The following is a 20,427-nucleotide window of genomic DNA, read 5'->3' on the forward strand; positions in this document are numbered from 1 at the left end:
GACGGCATACCCCGATCTCCCTGAGCTTGATAGGTAAGCACACTCGCATGTGCCAGAACACACACACACACACACACACACTTATAAATAAACAAAGAAAGATGAACAAACACATACATGTACACAGACACACACTCACACAAAATGTAGACATACACTAAAATACAAATTGCTGATGAAAGGCTGATGAATATTGTGTGTGTGTTGTTCTGGGTACTGAAAGATGATCATGTGAGTGTGTTTTTCCCCTGCAGGTTCCGGCAGCATTTTGCCCTATGCAGCAGTGTGTGTGATGAACCTGTAAACATTGACCACTTGGAGGCGCTGTTCCCCAACACACACATCAGTGCAAGTCTGCCTGAGAACAAACCCAAGGTCAACACACACGAGCGCAAGCACAATCACACACACATAAATGTGAACCAACAGACACACAACACACACACACACACACACACACACACACACACACACACACACACACACACACACACACACACACACCATGTCTGAGTGGGACTCAGGTACAAGGTTAGCACAAGTACAAGGTTGGCACAAAAACACAACACAACAAGTTTGCCCAGCTGCAAAATTAGTACATAAGAAACACGTCTCAACGAGAGGCTGTCGGAGTGCAAAAAACAACAACAACAAAAAACAGCATGGTTCACTTTGTCCTTTACACTGTCCTTGCAAGTGCACGTATGTATAGACGTACCTAATTTGCAGTATTGTATGTCTATTTTCTTCTGGGTGTATGTGTTTGTCTGGGTGTTTATGTGTGTATACGTGTCTGTGTGTTTACACATCTATGCCTATACGTGTCTGTGCGTGTGTGTGTGTGTGTGTGTGTGTGTGTGTGTGTGTTGGGAACAGGTGGTGGTCTCTGTGATCACTGGGCTGCCAGGAAGCCATAAGGAGAGCTTGTGTGATTTCCTGCTCAGCCTCAATCAGGAGTCTAAGAGGTGAGTTGGTCTCCACATCCACGGTCTCACTAAAAGTCTATACTCAGTCCTCTTATAACAAAGGATTGGCTAAAGTATAGTCTATATACTGTATATATAGTACAAATGTTCAAGCAATGCTACTTAAATATTATGTGATGTATTATTTTAATTGGTTGTGAGGTGTGTGAGCTGATCTGTTGATTGGTTGGCAGGTGGATGATGTACCGCCCCTCTCCAGACGCTATTGGCTTCAGTGCCTCTCACCTGCAACAGTTCCTCAGCAAAGTGGTCGAGAACCAGAAGCAACCAGAACAGAGAGTTCTGCTGACGACCCCAGGGTAAGGATGAATATGTGTGTGTCATGCACCATGATGTGCACACAAACACACTTGTGTACTCATATCCTCTTGATGTATCTCTTTTGTGTAAACCTTTAGGCAGGGATCACACTGGCCAGCGGCAAGCGTAACGCAACACTCAGACCATAATAAGTTCTATCTCGTTCCTAAGCAACACAAACGGTTTGCCTAAACTGACAATTGAATACGCTCGCGTTGCGCTTTGAAAGTTGAACCAAGTTCAGCACTCAGCTAGCCTGACGAGCCAGACCCACATTAAAATGTAGGGTCTGGGCACTCACCGTTCGCAGTGCTCAGTCCGAGGGGCGGGATAATCAGTTGTCTTTCAAATTCCCTCTGCACGCAATAGGACAGCGGCAGCGCTATGAGTCCCATGCGTTTCCCACCAGCGGAGCTAGTTGGCTAGTTCAAACGTTTGCCAACTTAATAAAAGCTTAACTCGTGTCACACTGTTCGCCAGCAGCAACATCCATCTTATTTGTTTTCAAGTAGCAGGGAATTCAAACCGTTGCAACTCTGCCATCAATCATTATCTGCCATCATTATGTTAAGCCCACCTAACGACTCTATACATGATTTTATTGGCCTGATTAAGTTTCGATTTCTGGAGCTCACAAGCCAACGGAGAGTTGCTAGACTAGCCCTAGTCTAGCTAGGGGCGCGTCTAGATTTCTAGGCTAGCGCTCAGCTTGTTCAACTCTAGCATTACGCCAGCGCTGACACCGCTCCGCTAGCGAACCATAGAGAACAACAGGAAACCTGCCGCTTTAGTGATAGTAGTTTTAGTCATATTTTGTAAAATCAGTATATGCAAATGAAACAGAGCCCGTCAACTCATCCCACTCATCCAAAATATGTCATTTTATGCCTTGCCTGCCACTGTGAAGGGAACTGTATAAACTTTGCTGAGTACACAACCCATTGGCAGTATAACAGTGGTCCTCACAAGCATACAGGTTCAACCAGCGATCGAGGTGGCAGCAGGTTATTTAAAGAAACAGTAAAGATTTTGTCCATGGCGGAACATATAAGGAACGATGGTGTTTCGAGTTGTGTTTGCTGTCTTAGGGCCGTCTGCTCAAGGACGTCTGGTGGTGTTTTGTCTTTGTTAGTGTTTTGAGAGAAACACTCAATACACTTCTAAATTAATTCTGAGCCTTCAGACCAGTTGACATTTCAGTTGTTCAGCCAAGTGCTCTTCTCACAAACAGACACCACAGAAATAAGAAATGTTTTATAGATATGTCTTGGGCACTAAATTCTTTGTGTGTGTGTGTATACGCGTGTGTGTGTGTGTGTGTGTGTGTGTGTACTGTATGTATGTGTGTGTGTGTGTGTGTACGCGTGTGTGTGTGTGTAGGTACACAGACGTGCTGGAGGTGGTGCAGTGTATTGTGTCTCACCCCGACCCTGTGGTGAGGTCAAGTGTGAGGGTGGGGGCAGTGACTGCCTGTGTGAGTCCTCTCAGCTCTTACATGGAGCACAGGTACTGTAGGCTTGTCCTAATGACATATTTTGTAAAAACAAAATAGTTGATAATAAGACTGAACTTTAGTGTTTTTGTCTTTTATGTGTACAATTACATAATAAATACATATTGTTCAAATGTATATTTTTATCTGATTGCTAGCCCAGTTTCATCAAATAACTGAATGATAAATAATAAATCAAGCAAATTACATGGAAATGTGTGTCTTGCCTAGATTGGATCACAGGATAGACTGGATATACAGTATATATAATATATATATATATATATATATATATATATATATATATATATATATATATATATGATAAACTGGATGTATAGATTCTTACTGTTGCTGCAGTATTTTGTACTGGTAGATCTTTGGTCCTGAGCTCTGATTTCATTCAGTTGTATCCCAAATTTATGCAGTGGACTCATAAGGTCTGTTTCCATTCATGCTTACGCTAAAGAGTTAGTCATTCTCAGCGTGCGATTATGTTTGAGAAATAAGAAGCACATAAAAAGAATTTTCCATATTTTTGTGACAAATCGGGATCAAGTACTGAAGTAGCTATGCAGAAGCCCCCCTGCTCATGGTCTTGCTGTGGCCTTGTGAGCGTCTGAGTCAAGTGTGTGTGTGAGTCAGGCTTATCTGTCTGTGTCTCCTTCCTCAATAGGTTTTTCTTCCCCAAACTGCTGGAGCAGTGCAGTCAAGGTCAGTGGCTCACTTATTTTTGTCAGTGTGTGTGTAGGTGTGTACAAGTATATAATGTTTGTCATCTGTTCTGATTTGGGCATGGTGTATTTATTTACCGGTAGACTTAACTGAAAACTGTGTGTGTGTGTGTGTGCGTGCCGGTGTGCACATGCCCGTGTGTGTCATTTCAAGGAGGTTGGGCTGCATCGATTTGGCTGAGGCCATCTTCAGCCCGCTGAAGGCACATTCATTCACACAAAAAGAATCAGGCATCTCAAAGCGCACAGAAAGTCATTTGAAGGTCACTTCAGAGTACTCCAAGTACACTTACCTTCGAGAGTCCCTGTTTGAACCCAATTCAGTCTAGAAAAAAAGCACTGCACTGTAGTAAGGCATTACGCATTAAAGAGAGTAGTCTTTAATGGACAGTGGAATGGATAGTGGGAACACTGTGCTGATGTTGCGATTATGGAGCAAGAGAGCAACGTGGTGCAGCACTGGTGGATTTATATGGCTGTAAATCTGCTCAAAAACACTGAGAGATTCCTGCTCGACTCTGCCAAGTCACACAGACAGACACACACACACACACACACACACACACACACACACACACACACACACACACACACACACACACACACACACACACACAGACACAGGCCTGCAGCAGATAACTAAATACACCCGTCGCCTCCAAAAAGGACATTCAGGCACCATCAATTACACTAATCTAATTAACGTGAATCAGACTGATATTACCGTTAGATCAACATGAAAAGGCTCTGCTTCTCCCATTGATTAACACGATAAATTAAATAGGATTTTGTTTATTGCAGGCGTAGGTACTTAGACTCTCTCACTCCCAATAATTTTGCTGACTTGCAGTAATAATTATTACCCTAGTCTGTGCCACTGGCAATTACAGGCTGTCTGTTAAATAATGTATAATGTAGTGACAGACTTATTAGATTAACATACAGTTAACAGACTGGTGAGAGCTTTTGATGGATTTATTAAATTAAGAGTTAACTGAGTGATGACTGACTGCTGTGTGTGTTTGGGTGAAATGATGCCATATAAGGTTATAAACCTGAGACGTGTGTTTAAAGGATGGTTGTGGTTGTCTGTCATCCACTCTTTTGATTCAGAGCATTTAGTGTTGTGGTGCATCATGTGTTCAAGGCAAACTCAAAGACATCCCTTTGAGTAGAGAACGCCCATATAGACCCATTAGAAATCAGTGTTTATCCAGCCTACAAAGGGAAGAAAGTCCTGCATGCTTAAACTGCCTGCAGCAATAGGTTGTATTTTGTTTTGTTCAAGATGTTTTTCTAATGTGAAGGTTGAATGTGTGTGAAAAACAGAACCTGAAAGAGACACTTCAAATCTCTCCATATCAGATACTTTGTGCTTGTGAATGTTTGTGTTTGTGAATTTTTTCATATTTATGTGATTGAGTACATTGTTGATGAGACGTGCCTGTCTTGTGTGTGTGTGTGTGTGTTGTAGGTGTTGTGAGTAATGTCGTGTTCACCGGACTGACGGAACAGAAGCACCCTCTCCTCCAGCACGTTCAGCAGCTAGTCCGATCAGCCAATCCCAACGCAGCATTCATCCTGGCTGACAGAGGTGCAGTCACGAGGTGAGGACACAAACACACTCACCGATGAAGAATCATACCTACACACACACACACACACACACACACCAACATGAGGAATCACTTCATACATTGACTCGTGTGCACATAAATCTCCACTTCACTCACACACAGACACACACTCTCACACACACACACACACACACACACACATGAGGAATCACTTCATACATTGACTCGTGTGCATATAAATCTGCACTTCACTCACACACACACACACACACACACACACACACACACACACACAAAGACACACATACTCCCTCCCACACACACACACACACAGACAATGCGCCCCAGACTCAGTGCTATCATTATCCTGTTCTGCAGCGTCTCAGCTGGGAGCTGCCCTGATGAAAGTGGCCACATGTGGCAGCAGATTGAATGGACTGATTATGGCAAAGCTCCTTTTTATATTATAGCCACGCGTATTAAAGCATTACAGCTGTGACATCACATCAGCGCTGCAGCAATATCTTTAATGTACAGTACAGTACATCTTTCAATGAGAGAGAGAGAGAGAGAGAGAGAGCACGTGCTCACACACATCTGTTTGCATGTGGGGTGGGAAGGGCAGTTCTAAAAGCATGCTTGTTTAAGAATGGAATGTGATTATTGTGTGTGTGTGTGTGTGTGTGTGTGTTTGTGCTATCCTACAGGACTGCGGACATGAGATTTATTCTTTCTGAGAACAGCTTTTCCGAGGCTCATATGATAAGGGCACGGTACCTGTTGTACCCAGGATGGTAAGATGTATACAAACACTCACAGTCCACACACACACACACACACACACACACACACACACACCGGTACAAACTTTAATGGTCAGGTCTGTCACACAGTGGAAACTCAAGAGGACTGAGGATATTGATATGGATATCAGACACACAGTAAATCAGTCATACAATCACTGACATTAAGTACCCTGGTAATCTCTTAGGTCACTTTTTATGTGCTGGGTGTGTGTTCTGCGGGTCTATATGGAGATGTCCCATTGGGAGAAGCTTCCCGGGTCTCTGTGCATGCCAATGGTAGCTTACACAAATACAGCACTGTTACTAGGCAGTGTGTGTGTGTGTGTGCACGTGTTTGTGTGTGTGTGTGTGCTCGTGTGTGTGTGTGTGTGCTCGTGTGTGTGTGTGCGTGTGAATGTGTGTGTGTGCATGTGTGTGTGCACGTGTGTGTTTGCTCGTGTGTGTGTTTGTGTGTGTGTGTGTGCTCGTGTGTGTGTGTACGTGTGTGTGTATGTGTGATGACATGTATGTGAGAACACACATAGAGTTGTGTCTAGCTGCTGTGGGGATTTGTGTGAATGTGTTGGGACAGTATGTGTGTGGTGCATGTGAGTGGGTATGGGCATGTGAGTGGTTGAGTAAGTGGGTATGTCCTAGTAGCATGTTGTCATGCGTGTTAGTGTGTACTTACGCGTGTTTGGGTCTGCGTCAGTGCTGTGTGTGTTCCCTACTGTGTGTGTCTGTGTTTGCAACAAAAATACTCCATTACTGAGTGCCTTTGCGTGTATGTTAATATATGTGTGTGTGTGTGTGTCTGTTGCAGGGCTGGAGGCAAGTTTGTGTGCGGTTCTGCCTCTCTCTCTATCTCTCAGATTCGCCTGCAATTCAGCCAGCCGGTAGAGAGAGCCCTGTTCCTGCACCACTGCAAAGGTGAGACCGTGTGTGTGTGTGAGTGAGAGTGTGTGTGAGAGAGAGAAACAGACAGACACAAGGCGCTAACATGTGTGCCTGCATCTCTGAGAAAAATAGACAAGGAAAGAAAAAGATGGAAAAAGAGGGGAAGGCATTAAGGACTGTGTGTGTGTGTGTGTGTGTGTGTGTGTGTGTGTGTGTCTGAGAGAATGAGAAAATTGTAACAGTAGGTTATGTTCCTGTCTCTGCATATATTAGAGAGGGGGAGAAAGCCAGCAAGAGGGAGGGTAAACAGGGAAATTTAAAGTGTGTGTGTGTCTGTGTGTGTGTGTATGAGTGTGTGTGTGTGTGTGTGTGTGTGTGTGTAATGTAGAGTGATACTCTCCCAGTCCAGTAGTGTGAACTCACGGGGTGTTGCCAGGCGACCACAGAAGACTGAGTCTGATACTGCAAAGTAATCCGGATTATATAAGCACTCGCGCGCGCGCATACACACACACACACACACACACACACACGGGAATGTGTGTATGCAGCCGCTGCCAATTAGCTGCCTTAACCAGCGCTGCTAGCTCTGTTTCCCCTCTCTCGGGATGACCGCCAGGGCAGCTGATTGCCCTGCCTCTGTGTGTGTGTGTGTGTGTGTGTGTGTGTGTGTGTGAGATAGCGAGAGAGAGCAAGTATGAGTGGTTGTGTATGGAGTCATGTGGGTCTCTGATGGTTCATTTTGCTGCGTGTGTGTCTCGCACGTGTGTCTGTGTGTTTGTGAACTTAAAGTACTTTTCCACTCATTTGTGTGTGTGTGTGTGTGTGTGTGTGTCTGAGAGAGCGAGTGTGTGTGCGTGTGTGTTTATTGCTATGATGTGTCAAAATTAACATATTCGGTTGAAAGACAGTTTCACATAACTGCCTGTACTGAGACCATGTGTTTTTTCAAGCATTTTTTCAAGTCTTTAATGTCAGTTAATGACTATTTTAACTGTTTCACATTTAAAGCTTTTGTGAGTGTAAAAAATGTAATGAGGCTAGTGCCATTAGAAGCAAAAGCTGGTTATGCCAAATGAAAAATGACTCGATAACAGTCCAAAAAAAGTCCAATTAAAACAAGCAAATTATGCAGCATTTTGTTCCGTCTCTCTTCCACATGGGTGGCTGCATTGAGAATAATCACATTTAAAATGTGAAAGATAAGCTGGAGTGGTCCAATGTACATTTTGGGCAGGGATCACACTGACCTAAAAACACATCACATCATTACACTGTGGCAAGCGGCAGATTTCCTGTTGTTCTCTATGGTTCGGCAGCGGAACGGTGGCAACGCTGGCGTAACACTGCGTTGAACAAGCTGAGCGTTGAACTTGGTTCAACTTTCAAAGCGCAACGCGAGCATATTCAGTTGTCGGTTTAGGCAAACTGTTTGTGTTGCTTAGGAACGAGATAGAACTTATTATGGTCTGAGCCAATGTGTACCAATGCAACCTTATGTTCTCTAAAACCCTCAGAGCTGGTGGATGCATTCTTACTGTGGGTTCACCATGTGAGCGCTTCAGGTGGTCTCATACCAATGACAGTATCTTCTCATGACTGACACAGACCTCCTAGATGATTTTATGCAGCTAGATTTAAAATGTCGTAGGATATTTGTGAGAAAGAGAGAGTGGAATGGAGAGGTTGTTTGGGATGGCAGAGTACTACTTCAGCTTGCTGCGAGGCTGTATGTTCAGTGTGAGTTTATATTGCCTATGATGGCTGGTTTTGTTATCTTTTTCAAAGTATTTTTGTTTGTTTGTTATTTCATATATTGCACTGCGCACTGTAAATAAACCTGCACCTTTATCACTTAAACCTCGAGAGCTATTTGTTGTCTGCCAACCCTTCAAACACTTGAGTCTTCTGGATACGCCTTTCCCTTAAATGTGAGTTGGGGATTGCAAAGCCTATCTCTCACAATATTATTTTGATGCTGTGATTTTCAGCGTACGAACATGGTCACAGTGGTCAATTTGCATTTGTCCAGAGACGTGCATATTTTAGCATTAATGTAAAACTTTCCGCCAATCAGTGTCAAGAATTATGTATTTATCTACAGCGGTATAGATGCTTAAATAGATAATAATATTGATAATGATACCGAACCCGTATAAATTAATCAGTGCTGCACATCTTCAACCGTGCTGGATGCTGCACAACGCAACATTCTATCTCCCGCCTGTTGCTGCATAGCGCAACATTGAATCTCCCGCTGGATGCTGCGTAGCGCAGCATGTTTTTTATTTCATGTTTCTAGGTGCTACAGAGGCTTAGATATTACATTTTGGTAGACATTGATAATTTTTAGTATTTTTTCAGAAAACCCTCAAGAAATAAGGTTATTTAGTCTAGAATGCCATAGGATTCTATTGCCGTTTTTAGCAGGCATTTTAGGAGTAAATGGGTCAAGACCCAAAACAAGTGGAAATTTTGGTTTCACATAATTGTTCTAAGTGTAACTGTTTAAAAATGGATGTATCCAGTAAAGCTGAGAAGATGATGTGATTTAATCACTGTATCCTCTCATTTTTATGTCTCAGCTCACCCAGCCACTTAACGCATAGCAAGCATGACTGCCCCTTCCACACACAGATGAAAATGAACGTGAAATGGGCCATGGTCTCCTGTCTTTGACCTGCGTTAAGACCATTCAATGTGCTCAAGTGCTCTTTATTAGTGTATTACACAGGCCCCTATAGATATACAGTGTAATGATGTGATGTGTTTTTAGGACACACAAACAGTATTGCATGAAGGAACAGACGTTAAATAAAGTGTATGTATTTGTGTGTGTGTGTGTGTGTGTGTGTGTGTGTTACCTGTCTTCCCTGTCCTCTCAGCACTGAAGTCCTCTCTGAAGACGAGCCCATTCAAGGGGAACATCTACCTCCTCCGGGGCACCATACGCTTCTCTGGTATGCTCTCACACACTTTTTCTCTTCTGTACTCTGGTAAGACCTGCACACACAACACACACAACACTTCAGCTTTGTGTGTGTGTGTGTGTGTCTGTTTGTGTGTGTGTGTGTGTATTTGTGTGCTTTTCAATACACACGTCTGTCAATTCTTGACTATAAATTGTGCTCTGCTACAGGGGGAGGACATTAAAAATGGGAAAAGATTCTGTTGTCTGTGTGCGTGTGAGAGAGTGTGTGTGTTTGTGTGTGTGTGTGTGTGTGAGAGAGAGAGAGAGAGAGAGAGTGTGTCTGTGTTGTGTGTGTGTGTGTGAGAGAGAGTGTGTGTGCGTGTGTGTGAGAGGATGTTTCCCTTGTCCTCCCACTGCAGCAGATCTGTTAGCTGTCCCTGTATCTTTGTCAGTTGTATTAACAAATAAGACGGCGGCCCCACAGCCTCTGTCCTCTTCTCTACCGTGGATGCGCGTATGTGTGTGTGTATCTAGCACACGTGTGTGTGTGTGTGTTTGTGAGAGCGTGTGCGCGTGCGGTAAGCACGTGCCCCCTGCGTTTTGCCTCCTCGCACTAGGAAGCGGTACAGAGCTGAATGCTAGCACTGGGCTAGCCGTAGGCTAACGGCGTGGACGGTAGGACTCTCGATCTGCTCTATTCTTTCTTTCTTTCTCTCTGTCTTTCTTTCTCTCTCTATCTCCATGGTCTGGCCTTGCCTCACTCCAGTGCTGTGACCATTTTCAGTTTCACACTCATTCCCTTGACCCCTACTGAGTGTCCTCTCTTTCAGTTCAGTTGTGTGGTAACCTTATCTCCCTGTTTTAATTGCATGGGGACAGATTCTTGCATTGATATACTCTCATCTGGTATTGGTTATTTCAGTTCTCCAGTGGTTCACTTGGTTGTGTGAGTTCAGTATGGATCAGAGTGATTGTGTGGACTTTTTTGTTCTTTGCTGTTTTTTTTTTTCGGGGTTTTTTTCGGGGTTTTTTTTTTCTCAGAGGTGGGTGGTGTGACTTCGAGTGATTTCAGTTTGATTACGTTAACTAATTTCTGATTGCTTATGTGGACCCTGAGTGAGCACTGATTGGTTGCGTGGACCCTGAATGACCTCTGATTGTTTGTGTGGACTGATTTCTGACCGGTTGTGTGCAATCCGACTCCGACTGAGTTCAGGCTGCGTGAAACTGAGTGTGATTCGGTTGTGAGTGAGATCCTTTTGGTTTGCGTGGATTATGAGTGACACATGATTGGGTCTGGTGATTTTGTGTGACTTTTGTGTGAATTAAGAGTGATTTTTAGTTGGTTGAGTGAACTCTGAGTGAGCTCTGATTGGTTGGTTGTGTGAGGACCGAGTGACCTGATTGGTTCCCAAAACACCGAAGTGCTTTCTGACTGCTCGTGTGGATCGTAAGTGAACCCAGCATTTTTTGTTCATTTACTTTTTGGGTTTCCACTCATCGTCATGTGGATTCTGAGTCACACAAAACACCATGGGTAGTGTAGTCCATTCATTTCTGGTTGTACTCTTTGAGTTGTAGTTGTTTTTTTATTTCTGCAGTTTAAGTTTGTGCCTGTGTGTTTATAGAATGCCTCATGGGTGTTGTAGTTTTCACAGGTGGACAAAGAGCAGTGGATGATGAAATGTTTGCCTGTAGCACAAGCTGCATGTTGTCTGTTAAGGTTGCTGTAGTTATAGCTCTCACTAGACCTCCATGTTTGATGGTGCGTTACACCCATTCCCATGACTAACGATGTCTTTCATGGATGAGCAGATTTTAATACTGGATTTGTGTGTGTGTGTGTGTGTGTGTGCATGATTGTGTGTGTGGGCTGGCAAATCGGTGTGTGTGTGTGTGTGTGTGTGTGTGTGTGCACGTGTGTGATGCAGACTCCAGTAAGCTGATGGAGGTGTGCTTAAACACTGTGACTGGGAACCTGACCCTGGTGGACGCTTTGCCCAGCGGCGACGCTGCCTGTCCCCCTTCCGTCCTGCTCTTCCACGGGGTCGGCCTCACAGAGGACAGCCTTAAGGACTGGCTCCGGCTCTGTGCCAAGCAGGTAAACAAACAAACACACACACACACACACACACACACACACACACACACACACACACACACACACACACACACAGACTGTAAAACATAAACATATGCAACACTAGTCAGACATTCTTCATTAGTCAGACACACATGCACTCACCCACATTGCATAATCTCTGCTGCAGCGCCTGTTTCTTTAGACATGCTCTGACTCAGGAGTGTGTGTGTTTGTGTCTGTTTGTGCCTTGGGCAGAAACTGATGAAGAAGGTGAGGAAGACCCGCAAGAGTCTGAGCCCACAGGAGCTAAGGAGCATCCATGTGAGTGGCTCACACACACACACACACACACACACACACACACACAGAAATGGAACAAGGCCACCTCAGGGCCTTTTTGTTTTACATAATCAATCTACTTCATATTCAAAGTGCTCTTCTCACACAAGATTCTTACAAGTCTAGATATAAATATCTACACTTGTAGCCAATTTTCTCCTACTGTTGCAAGCAATCACTCTCACTTATATGATATTTATCGTTTAGCCATTTAGATAGTAGATAGAGCCTTTCGGTGAGGGGGAATCCCAAGACATTCATTTGTGCCACACTGTCTTTAGTCAAGTCAAATCACGTTGTTTATATAGCACATTTAAAAACAACAGGAGTTGACCCAGAGGGCTTTACAAGTAAGGCACAGAGGTAATTGGCTGCACATACATACATACATACATAGGTGGAAGAGGAGCCAGAGTTACATGGGTTGAAAGGAGGGGAGACAAAAGAAGATTAAAAGAAATAAAAAGGTAATTGAAGAAATTCAAGTAAAAAGACAAAAAATAAAAAGTAAAGTGGGGATGCAATAAGTGAATAAATAAACATAATTAAACAATAAAACAGTAAAACAAGCAATTAATATGCATAAAAGTAGTCAGATACAGTTACAGTCCAAAATTTGAAATGGATTTCACCGCGATTCGGATTAGGCTACACCTGCTTTTAAAAGGCGGAACATTTTTCACTGCAAAACATGCCCTGTATCATGTAGCCAATCTGCGTCTTTTTATGTGCCCGTCCACATTAAATCCATTCCACTCACATTATCAGGAGAATACCATAGCCTAAAGTTTTATTTTGAACACTTTTCAATTAAATTTACAATTAAACATGACCAAGGAAAAAGTGAACGGGACAACACACAATGCCACGGTTACGTTATGCTATGAATTAAGAATGCTCAGCTCAGCCAAGTTCGTTTGTACAGTCAGGATGTAGGCCTATGAATGTGAATAAAAATTATGCCCTTCTCCAGTAGCAATAGGCCACCTTAAAATGCACCAGAATAAAGGAATCACATCTACTCAGTAACTTTTTTTTTTACCCTCCCTCAGTACCCCTTCTATGAGCACCCCCAGGTGCAGATGAGTTCCAGCGTCCCTGGTTAAAAGTTGCACTTTTGATAATGCTTTGCCTATATTTTTGTAAAATAATAAACACTAACACTTTTTGAAACTATTTCAGCTTGTGTAGGCCTATCAGAACATATTGAACACACTTATACCATGATAGTATCAAAAACCGTGATACTTGAGGTTACATTTTTATACCGCTACATCCCTACACTAGTTCATGGTAGGCTATGTGCCCTCCACTGGCTGGTGCTCACATCATCATAGTTTAACAACAAACAGCAATGCTGATCAGAGGTACCTGTCTAGTTTTATTCCATAAATATATTGTTTTTATAGACGTTAGTGGCATGTGCTATCAAGAGCTTCCATTTACTGCTCCATAGGCTACTGCGGTGCGCCCCGGACCCCCGGCAAAAATGAGTAATTTTGTAGTTTGTTTTCTTTGTAAATCTCTGGTTTTGGGTCAATTCATACTCTATGGAAGCTATGCACTATTGGCAAAAATGTCACTCGCACTAGTTTTGCTATGAAACTGCCATTTCCCTCCTCGCGCACCCTTCTCACCTTTTTCACCCCTGACCAGTTTGCATGCCTGATTCTTAGAGTCAATTTTACAGTTTCAGGCCTTATTTACACATATTCAATAGATGACTGCCATAAATGACTTAACTTGGAAAGTCCACCCACAGAGACTTAACAGATATATTTCCTTAACAGACTTAACAGATACATTTCAGATCATCATTTCAATATATAAAATTGTTGTTGCTGAACACAATTACTGAACACCACCTTAACCAATCTGTAGATAGCCCTGGGGTGGACTATTCAAGGAAGGTGTGACCACCTCGTACTGTAACGTAGGAATGTTCAGCCTTCAGTTTTCTTCACTTTGCAATATATTATAGTGGACAAATTATAATGTACATTGTCTATACACTTAAATTTGCAGCATGCGTGGAAATTGTATAGTGTGCTATATAGTGAGTGAAATTCATTACAAAATACCCAGTTAACTGTAAAGTGGACTATAGAGTGAGCTAGTGAATGTTCTACAGCATAGATTTGTTGATTACGTTAACTAATTTCTGGTTGTAGATGTAGATCTTTCATGATGATCACTCATGTGTACGCTCAAAAGACACTGCGGTGTGTAAGCACAATAGAGACAGATGAGGAGACAGCCAAACTGACAGGTAGACAGACAGATTTGTGAACACTGCCATATGCTGCTGTGCAGGTGAGACGCCATCTGGACCCTCTGCCTCCCGGCTACTTCTATAATGGCCGTCAGTTCGTCAGCTTCTTTGGAGAGAAGTCTACCCTCCACCCCTGTATCCTTTCATGGTGTTTAATGCTCTGTGTGTGTGTGTGTGTGTGTGTGTGTGTGTGTGTGTGTGTGTGTGTGTGTGTGTGTGTGTGGCATAAGGTGTTCATGTATAAGAAGTTTCCCTTCAGTATCCTGTTAGTCATGTGTCATGTGTTGGATGAGTGCATGGAATGACATGGTGTGTGTGTGTGTGTGTGTGTGTGTGTTTAAGTGAGCACACATTCATAGTCATGTGTTTTGATGAATAGATGGGAAGTCTTACTTCCATATTCCACATGTACGTACGTGCTCCTTTAGATTCACATCCAGCTCATTGTACTGCTTTAAAGATAGTGTGTGTGTGTGTGTATTTCCTTACATGTGTGTGTGTGCAGCGATGGAGCAGTTCATAGACGAGTATGTCCAGGAGGCCAATAAGGAGGTCGAGCGCTTTAACCGCGAGCTGGAGCTGCAGGACCAGAGGGACCTGTTCGACCCCTAGGCACAGAGAGTTCCTCCATCCCTCCGTCCGACCGTCTTCATCCGGTTGCTCTCTCCATCCTCCACTGCACTCGTTATTTCTGTCCGTTCAGGCCGGTCACTCGGTTTACCCTGCCATATTAATCCCTCAATCACTTTAAAAAAAGGGAAAATGTTCTGCCCACGGGTTGAGCGGGGTGGGGGGGGGGGGTGGAATGGATCGTAAGGGGTAGGAGGTGGGGTTATACCCACAGAAACCAACCAATCCCATTGCCATGGCAACAGGAACACTTGAAATACATGGATGAGAGATCCTGACCGAAACCAACGTCCGTCTTAAGCGAGCGAGCAAGGACCTCTGTGTGTGTGTTTGTGTGTGTGTCAGAATTTGTTTTTTCTGACTGCGCGCGTGTGTGTTTGTCCTGAGCTGAACCGCTCTGTGTAAGGTGAGGTGTTGAATAGAGACGGGTGTACCTCAGGCCCTTGTGTTGTTGTGTGTGATATCTGTGTGTGAGAGAAAGAGAGAGAGATAGATAGAGTGAGAGAGAGAGAGAGCTAGAGAGAGTCCGGGTGTTTATGCCAGGGCATAATTAAAGAGTATTTTAGGCCTGGCAGGCTCTCTGCTCTCACCCCCACGGGCTTTTCCCTGGAACAGCCCCCCCTGGTGACACCCGATACACACCACACCTGTCTGTTGGACCAAACAGCACACACACACACACACACACACATACAGTACATACATACACAACAGATGCACGTACACATACAAAGCACTAAACTGAAAAAGTCCCAGACTGGTCCATGTCTGTCTGTAAATACTTGAATAAAAAAAAGACAACCAAACACAAGATAGGTAAGTGTAAATAGTAAACAGAATCGGACAGTAGAGGAGCCGTGTACAGTGTGTGACACAGGGAAAGGTGTGTGTGTGTGTGTGTGACAGAGGTGATGTTGGTACCTCCTGCAGCTCAGGTGAGGATCTCTCGTCTGCCCAACGGTGTGTGTGTGTATTTAATGTGAACACACACACACTCATACTCACAATCCACAAACCACCACACCCTGGATACACTTCAAACACTAAATGGGAGCAGTCATTGGGTTGGGTCTGGGATTCAGTCAAAAGTTGTTGGGGAAAGCGCTTTTGAATCTTGGGTTAGTCTAACTTGACTGACTGGGGGTAGGTGTTTGGGTTAGGGTGGGCGGTGTTGGGTTGGTTGGTGTTGTTGCCGTGGGTGTTAGGGTGGGATTGGGAGGTCAGGTGGGGCGTGGGGTTGCCGTAGAGGTGTTAGAGGCTGTATCTATAGGACAGCGTGTGTATGTGTGTCCCTGTAGAGCAGCGGCCTTGTATGCGCACGTGTTCTGTACTGTGCAGTCCAGTGCTGCGGTAGACGCAACTCTCACAAGAGCCATCAGTAGGCTGAATCTCTATGCATGTTTCCTCTTTACTAAGAACCTTTACACAGAAGGGGGTTAGCAGTGTCCTACACACACAAACACACAATCTTATAAATTTTTCACTAAACCTAAGTGCCAAGCTGTTTGTCACAATTGCCTTTGCTGGTGAATCAGATGACAAAAGGCAACTTGATTTTGTGTTTGGAAGCCACACACACACACACACACACACACGTGTGTACAGACACACACACACACGTGTGTACAGACACACACATACACGTGTGTACAGACACACACATACACATTTATTCCCAAAGACTGGACACTGCTGGCCTCCTCTGTACCAGTGTATGCGGTGTGAGTCAGTGTGTACAAGCCGCGTCGGTTAGCATTCTTCTTTCTAAGCCATACGCTGTCTCGCAGATTAACCCTTGTGGTACCGTTGTTATTGAAACGTGTCGCCTGTCGCCATGGGTAAAGAATCATCTCTGTCCGCCGCCCGCAGGCAGTCATGCGGTAGGCGTGTCACTGTTTCCACGGTGATACGTCATTCTGTCTTCGCGTCAGCGGACTTGAGTGATCGAGCGAGCGGTAGCTTAACCCCAAGACTTAGCTAGCCTTTTAAGGACCCGAATACTTTTACACACTCCTAAGGTGGGTGGGTGCAAGTCATGTTAGTGTGTGATGAATTCGCTCGCCTAGCCTTAGGTGTGTGTGTGTGTGAGTGTGTCTGTGCGTGTAGCCGGTGCAACTCTTTAGCGGTCATCTGTCAACACTGACCCAAATATACACTCACACAGAGACACAAGCACAAAGCTCTTAAGATTACACCACTTGCTGTGTTGTGTGCACCAGTTGTGTTCTGAGTGCGATTGCACAATACCCATGAGTCCCACACACACACTTACACACACACAACTGTATAACAACAACCCACATACCCTGCTGTTGCTTGAGTCTCAGTAGTACTTGGCCTTGAGTATAGGTTGTTTGAGTGTGTGAATGTCCCACAGGACCCTGTGATCTAACTTTAGGTCTCATTAAAGGCCTGGCTCATGTCTAACCTTACATAATATTTAGTTCTAAGTAGCAGTAATTATTAGCACATACTATCTGCATGTGTTAAGATGTCTTACTGAGGTCTATTTACGCTGACACAAATGCCTTTCACCACACTGGTACTACAATGAAACAAAAACTAGATTTTGAATTTATTTTGCATATCTGATGGAAAAATTTGAATTACCTCGAACCAAATATATATTGAAAAAGTGAAATATTTTTTTAGAATGCTGTGAATCAAAAAGCCGAATCAGTTTGAGCCGGGGAATCTCGGGATCTCAGTATTTTTTGGGCTACAGAAAAAAATGTCAGAAAAAGAAAACTTGAATTTTTTTCTTTCTTTTACATTTCTGTACATGGTTTGGCTGCTGCTGTGTGCATAAGAGCTCCAGCGTTGGTGAAAGGCTCACGCTACAAAGCAAAGCATTATGGGTAGCGGGGAGAGCACTGGAGGGCCGCAAAAGAGAAGAAAAGCTAAAAAGGAAGAAAAATGAACGAGAATGTGAAAATAGTAAATAAATAAAATAAAAGATAGTGCTCAGGTACAGAATGAATTGATTGGTTATTGAAAGAGCTGTTTTTCCTCCAATGGGGCTCCACCCTGCCTTCAGACTGGTCTCTGATTGGGCAGGGTGGTGGCAACTTGTTTGGCTCTGAGAGGACCCCTCCATTCATTGCACAGAGAGGGGCCCCCAGCGACTCGCGAGGCCCTCCAGAGGCTGCCCTTGCACATGCCCGCATATATACGCAGACGTTCTCTGCGTTCCCGTCTGTGTGCGTTTGTGTTTTTCTCTCCGTCCGAAGAGCTGAGGTTAGAGGACCTAAACAGAGTTTGGTGTCTAAAGGAAATGATTGGTGGGGATTTTTCTTTGAAAAATTATAAATAAATAAATCAATCAATGTGGTTTGTAACAAGTCAAACAAACCCCATTTTGCAGGTTTTAGCGCTTACAGTGGCGATCACACTAAAGAGGGTGTTGTCCCTCGAGTTTCTCGTCCAATTAGAGCACTTTTTTTCCTTTTATTTCAGGGCTGTAGAGGACTAATCTCCCAATTGAGACTGAAAAAGGCTTGTTCCCACACGAGTTGGAAATTACACATGCAAGTGTGCGATGGTGTGTGTTAAAAGGCTAGCTATTACCGTCCAGGACAAAATGGCTTAATTGTATTGCCAGGTGTGCGAGTTGTTAGTCATTCATGCATACCACTGCCATCTATACTGAAACACTTGTCATGTGTGTCACATACAAACACAACGCATGTGTGTCACATGCTTCAGTTGTGTGTGTTTTGGTATTAGACAAAGTGGTCTCATCTCTGGCTTTGAGCATTTAACCCAACATGGTTAATGGTGTTCTGGCATCTATGTCTTTATGTAACCCCCCCCCTCCCACACACAAAGTGGTGCATAGCAGCCTGTGTCAGGTTGTCTGACCTCTATACCTAACCTCTGCAGGGGTAAGTACTGTGTATTAAATGGACTCATGTGGGACAACATGGCCGCACACAGGCTGCTGTGTGTGTGTGTGTTATGATGGTCCTGCATGGATGTTAAGACATAAGCACACAGAGGGAATAAAACGGTTAAACTTGTTCACCTGGCAGTGCCACAACCTGACGGACCACAAACACACACACACACATTTACATTCTTACACGCACACACACTTACGCACTTGCATGTAAGTTTAGGGGGGTGGGGGTATAAAATGTGAATCAGAGAATTTAGAGAGCAAAAGGGCTATCATATTCTCTCTGCTCCCCAGTAATTTGCTGCTGCTGAAGTTTCAAACAAGGTTTTGTTATGTTTTTCTTGTTTTGATATTTCTTTATTATTGTTTTATTTTTATCCCATGTTTATTGTTCTTTGTTAGATTGTTTTGTGGGAACAAGCCAAATCATCCAGGGATAGTCTCCTCCTTTTTATTATGTCTTTTTTTTTTTTTTTTTTGCACATAGCTTAAGGTTTTGCGTGACCTCATAGGTTACGGGGACACACTTCCAGTTTCCTGAAAAACAAAGAAGCAAGCATCTACTTAACCTCCTAAAAATGCTTAAGATTCACAATCCTGTTTCTACAAGCAACAAGAAGAGAGAAGGAAAGAGAAAAAATCAATAAAAGATTTCAGGACGTTTTACTTGAAAGTGCCAAATTGTTTGATTTCAAGCTGTTCAACTGTTGGTTTTTGAATTCAGTTGATGTTTTTGTTGTTTTTAGGGTGATATTCACTTCAAGCAAATTTAATAAATTGACAGCGTGGTGTTTTGCAGAGTTACTGTAATTCTGTTTTCCTCCTGTGACTGATGCTTTTGATACTCTCATCTAACTGTGGTCTTGACCAGCCTCAGAAATCCATTAAATATTTATATGCTTGATGAATCCGACTCAGTTTAATATTTTAATGGACTTTGAGTGAGTGCTTTGTGTGTGTGTGAGAGAGAGAGAGAGTGAGGGGTTTGTCCTGGCTGTAAAACAGCTGCCTCATTCTAAAGGCTTTTCTCTGCACAGCTGTGTGAGAGAGGAGAGGGATTTCTGATAGTTTTGATGTGTGTGTGTGAAAGAGTTAAGACATGGTGTGGTAGGTGTCAGAGTGGTTTGTGTATCTGTGTGTGCATGTGTATATCTGTAAGGGAAAACAGAGTGTTTGTCTGAGAAAAATGAGAATGTCTGAGGATGAAAGGGGTATGCATGGAATTCACTTGTGTATACATCCCTTTCCTGTCCACACACATGCCTACATGCATGCCACATACTGCCTGCATACACCCACATACACATTCAGGCATGTCACACACACACACACAGGGACTTACACTAGTTTAATACTGTAGCACAGGACACTCAACTCTTATTACACACACACAAAACAAAACCAATGTCTCTACAAAAATTCCTGTTAGCCTCGGCATCACATGCAAATTCATGAGTCAGACAGAATCTTTAATCTAGGCTATATAGGACAAAATAATACTAAATCAGTTTTAATCTACACAA

At 43.5% G+C, this 20,427-nt stretch overlaps 1 protein-coding gene across 1 annotated transcript in view; it reads left to right on the plus strand.

Moving 5' to 3' along the window:
- The window catches only part of dnaaf9 (dynein axonemal assembly factor 9), a 38,097-nt gene extending 18,285 nt beyond the window's left edge, over positions 1-19,812 (plus strand). Inside the window, exons 24-37 of the mRNA XM_076300451.1 lie at positions 1-33; positions 255-375; positions 877-965; positions 1,160-1,285; positions 2,667-2,792; positions 3,455-3,492; positions 4,987-5,119; positions 5,797-5,883; positions 6,698-6,804; positions 9,657-9,731; positions 11,614-11,783; positions 12,021-12,086; positions 14,418-14,511; positions 14,882-19,812. The exon at positions 1-33 is cut by the window's left edge and continues 69 nt beyond it. Of these exons, the coding sequence (XP_076156566.1) occupies positions 1-33; positions 255-375; positions 877-965; positions 1,160-1,285; positions 2,667-2,792; positions 3,455-3,492; positions 4,987-5,119; positions 5,797-5,883; positions 6,698-6,804; positions 9,657-9,731; positions 11,614-11,783; positions 12,021-12,086; positions 14,418-14,511; positions 14,882-14,988 (1,372 nt within the window). The 3' untranslated portion in view covers positions 14,989-19,812. The remainder of the gene's footprint in view (positions 34-254; positions 376-876; positions 966-1,159; positions 1,286-2,666; positions 2,793-3,454; positions 3,493-4,986; positions 5,120-5,796; positions 5,884-6,697; positions 6,805-9,656; positions 9,732-11,613; positions 11,784-12,020; positions 12,087-14,417; positions 14,512-14,881) is intronic.
- Positions 19,813-20,427: the final 615 nt, after the last annotated feature.

Source organism: Alosa pseudoharengus, unplaced genomic scaffold (assembly GCF_046254945.1).
Source record: "Alosa pseudoharengus isolate Yale_2024_CS ecotype anadromous, Long Island Sound unplaced genomic scaffold, YU_APseudo_1.1 YU_APseudo_1.1_scf_22, whole genome shotgun sequence".
Classification (NCBI taxonomy): Eukaryota; Metazoa; Chordata; class Actinopteri; order Clupeiformes; family Clupeidae; genus Alosa; species Alosa pseudoharengus.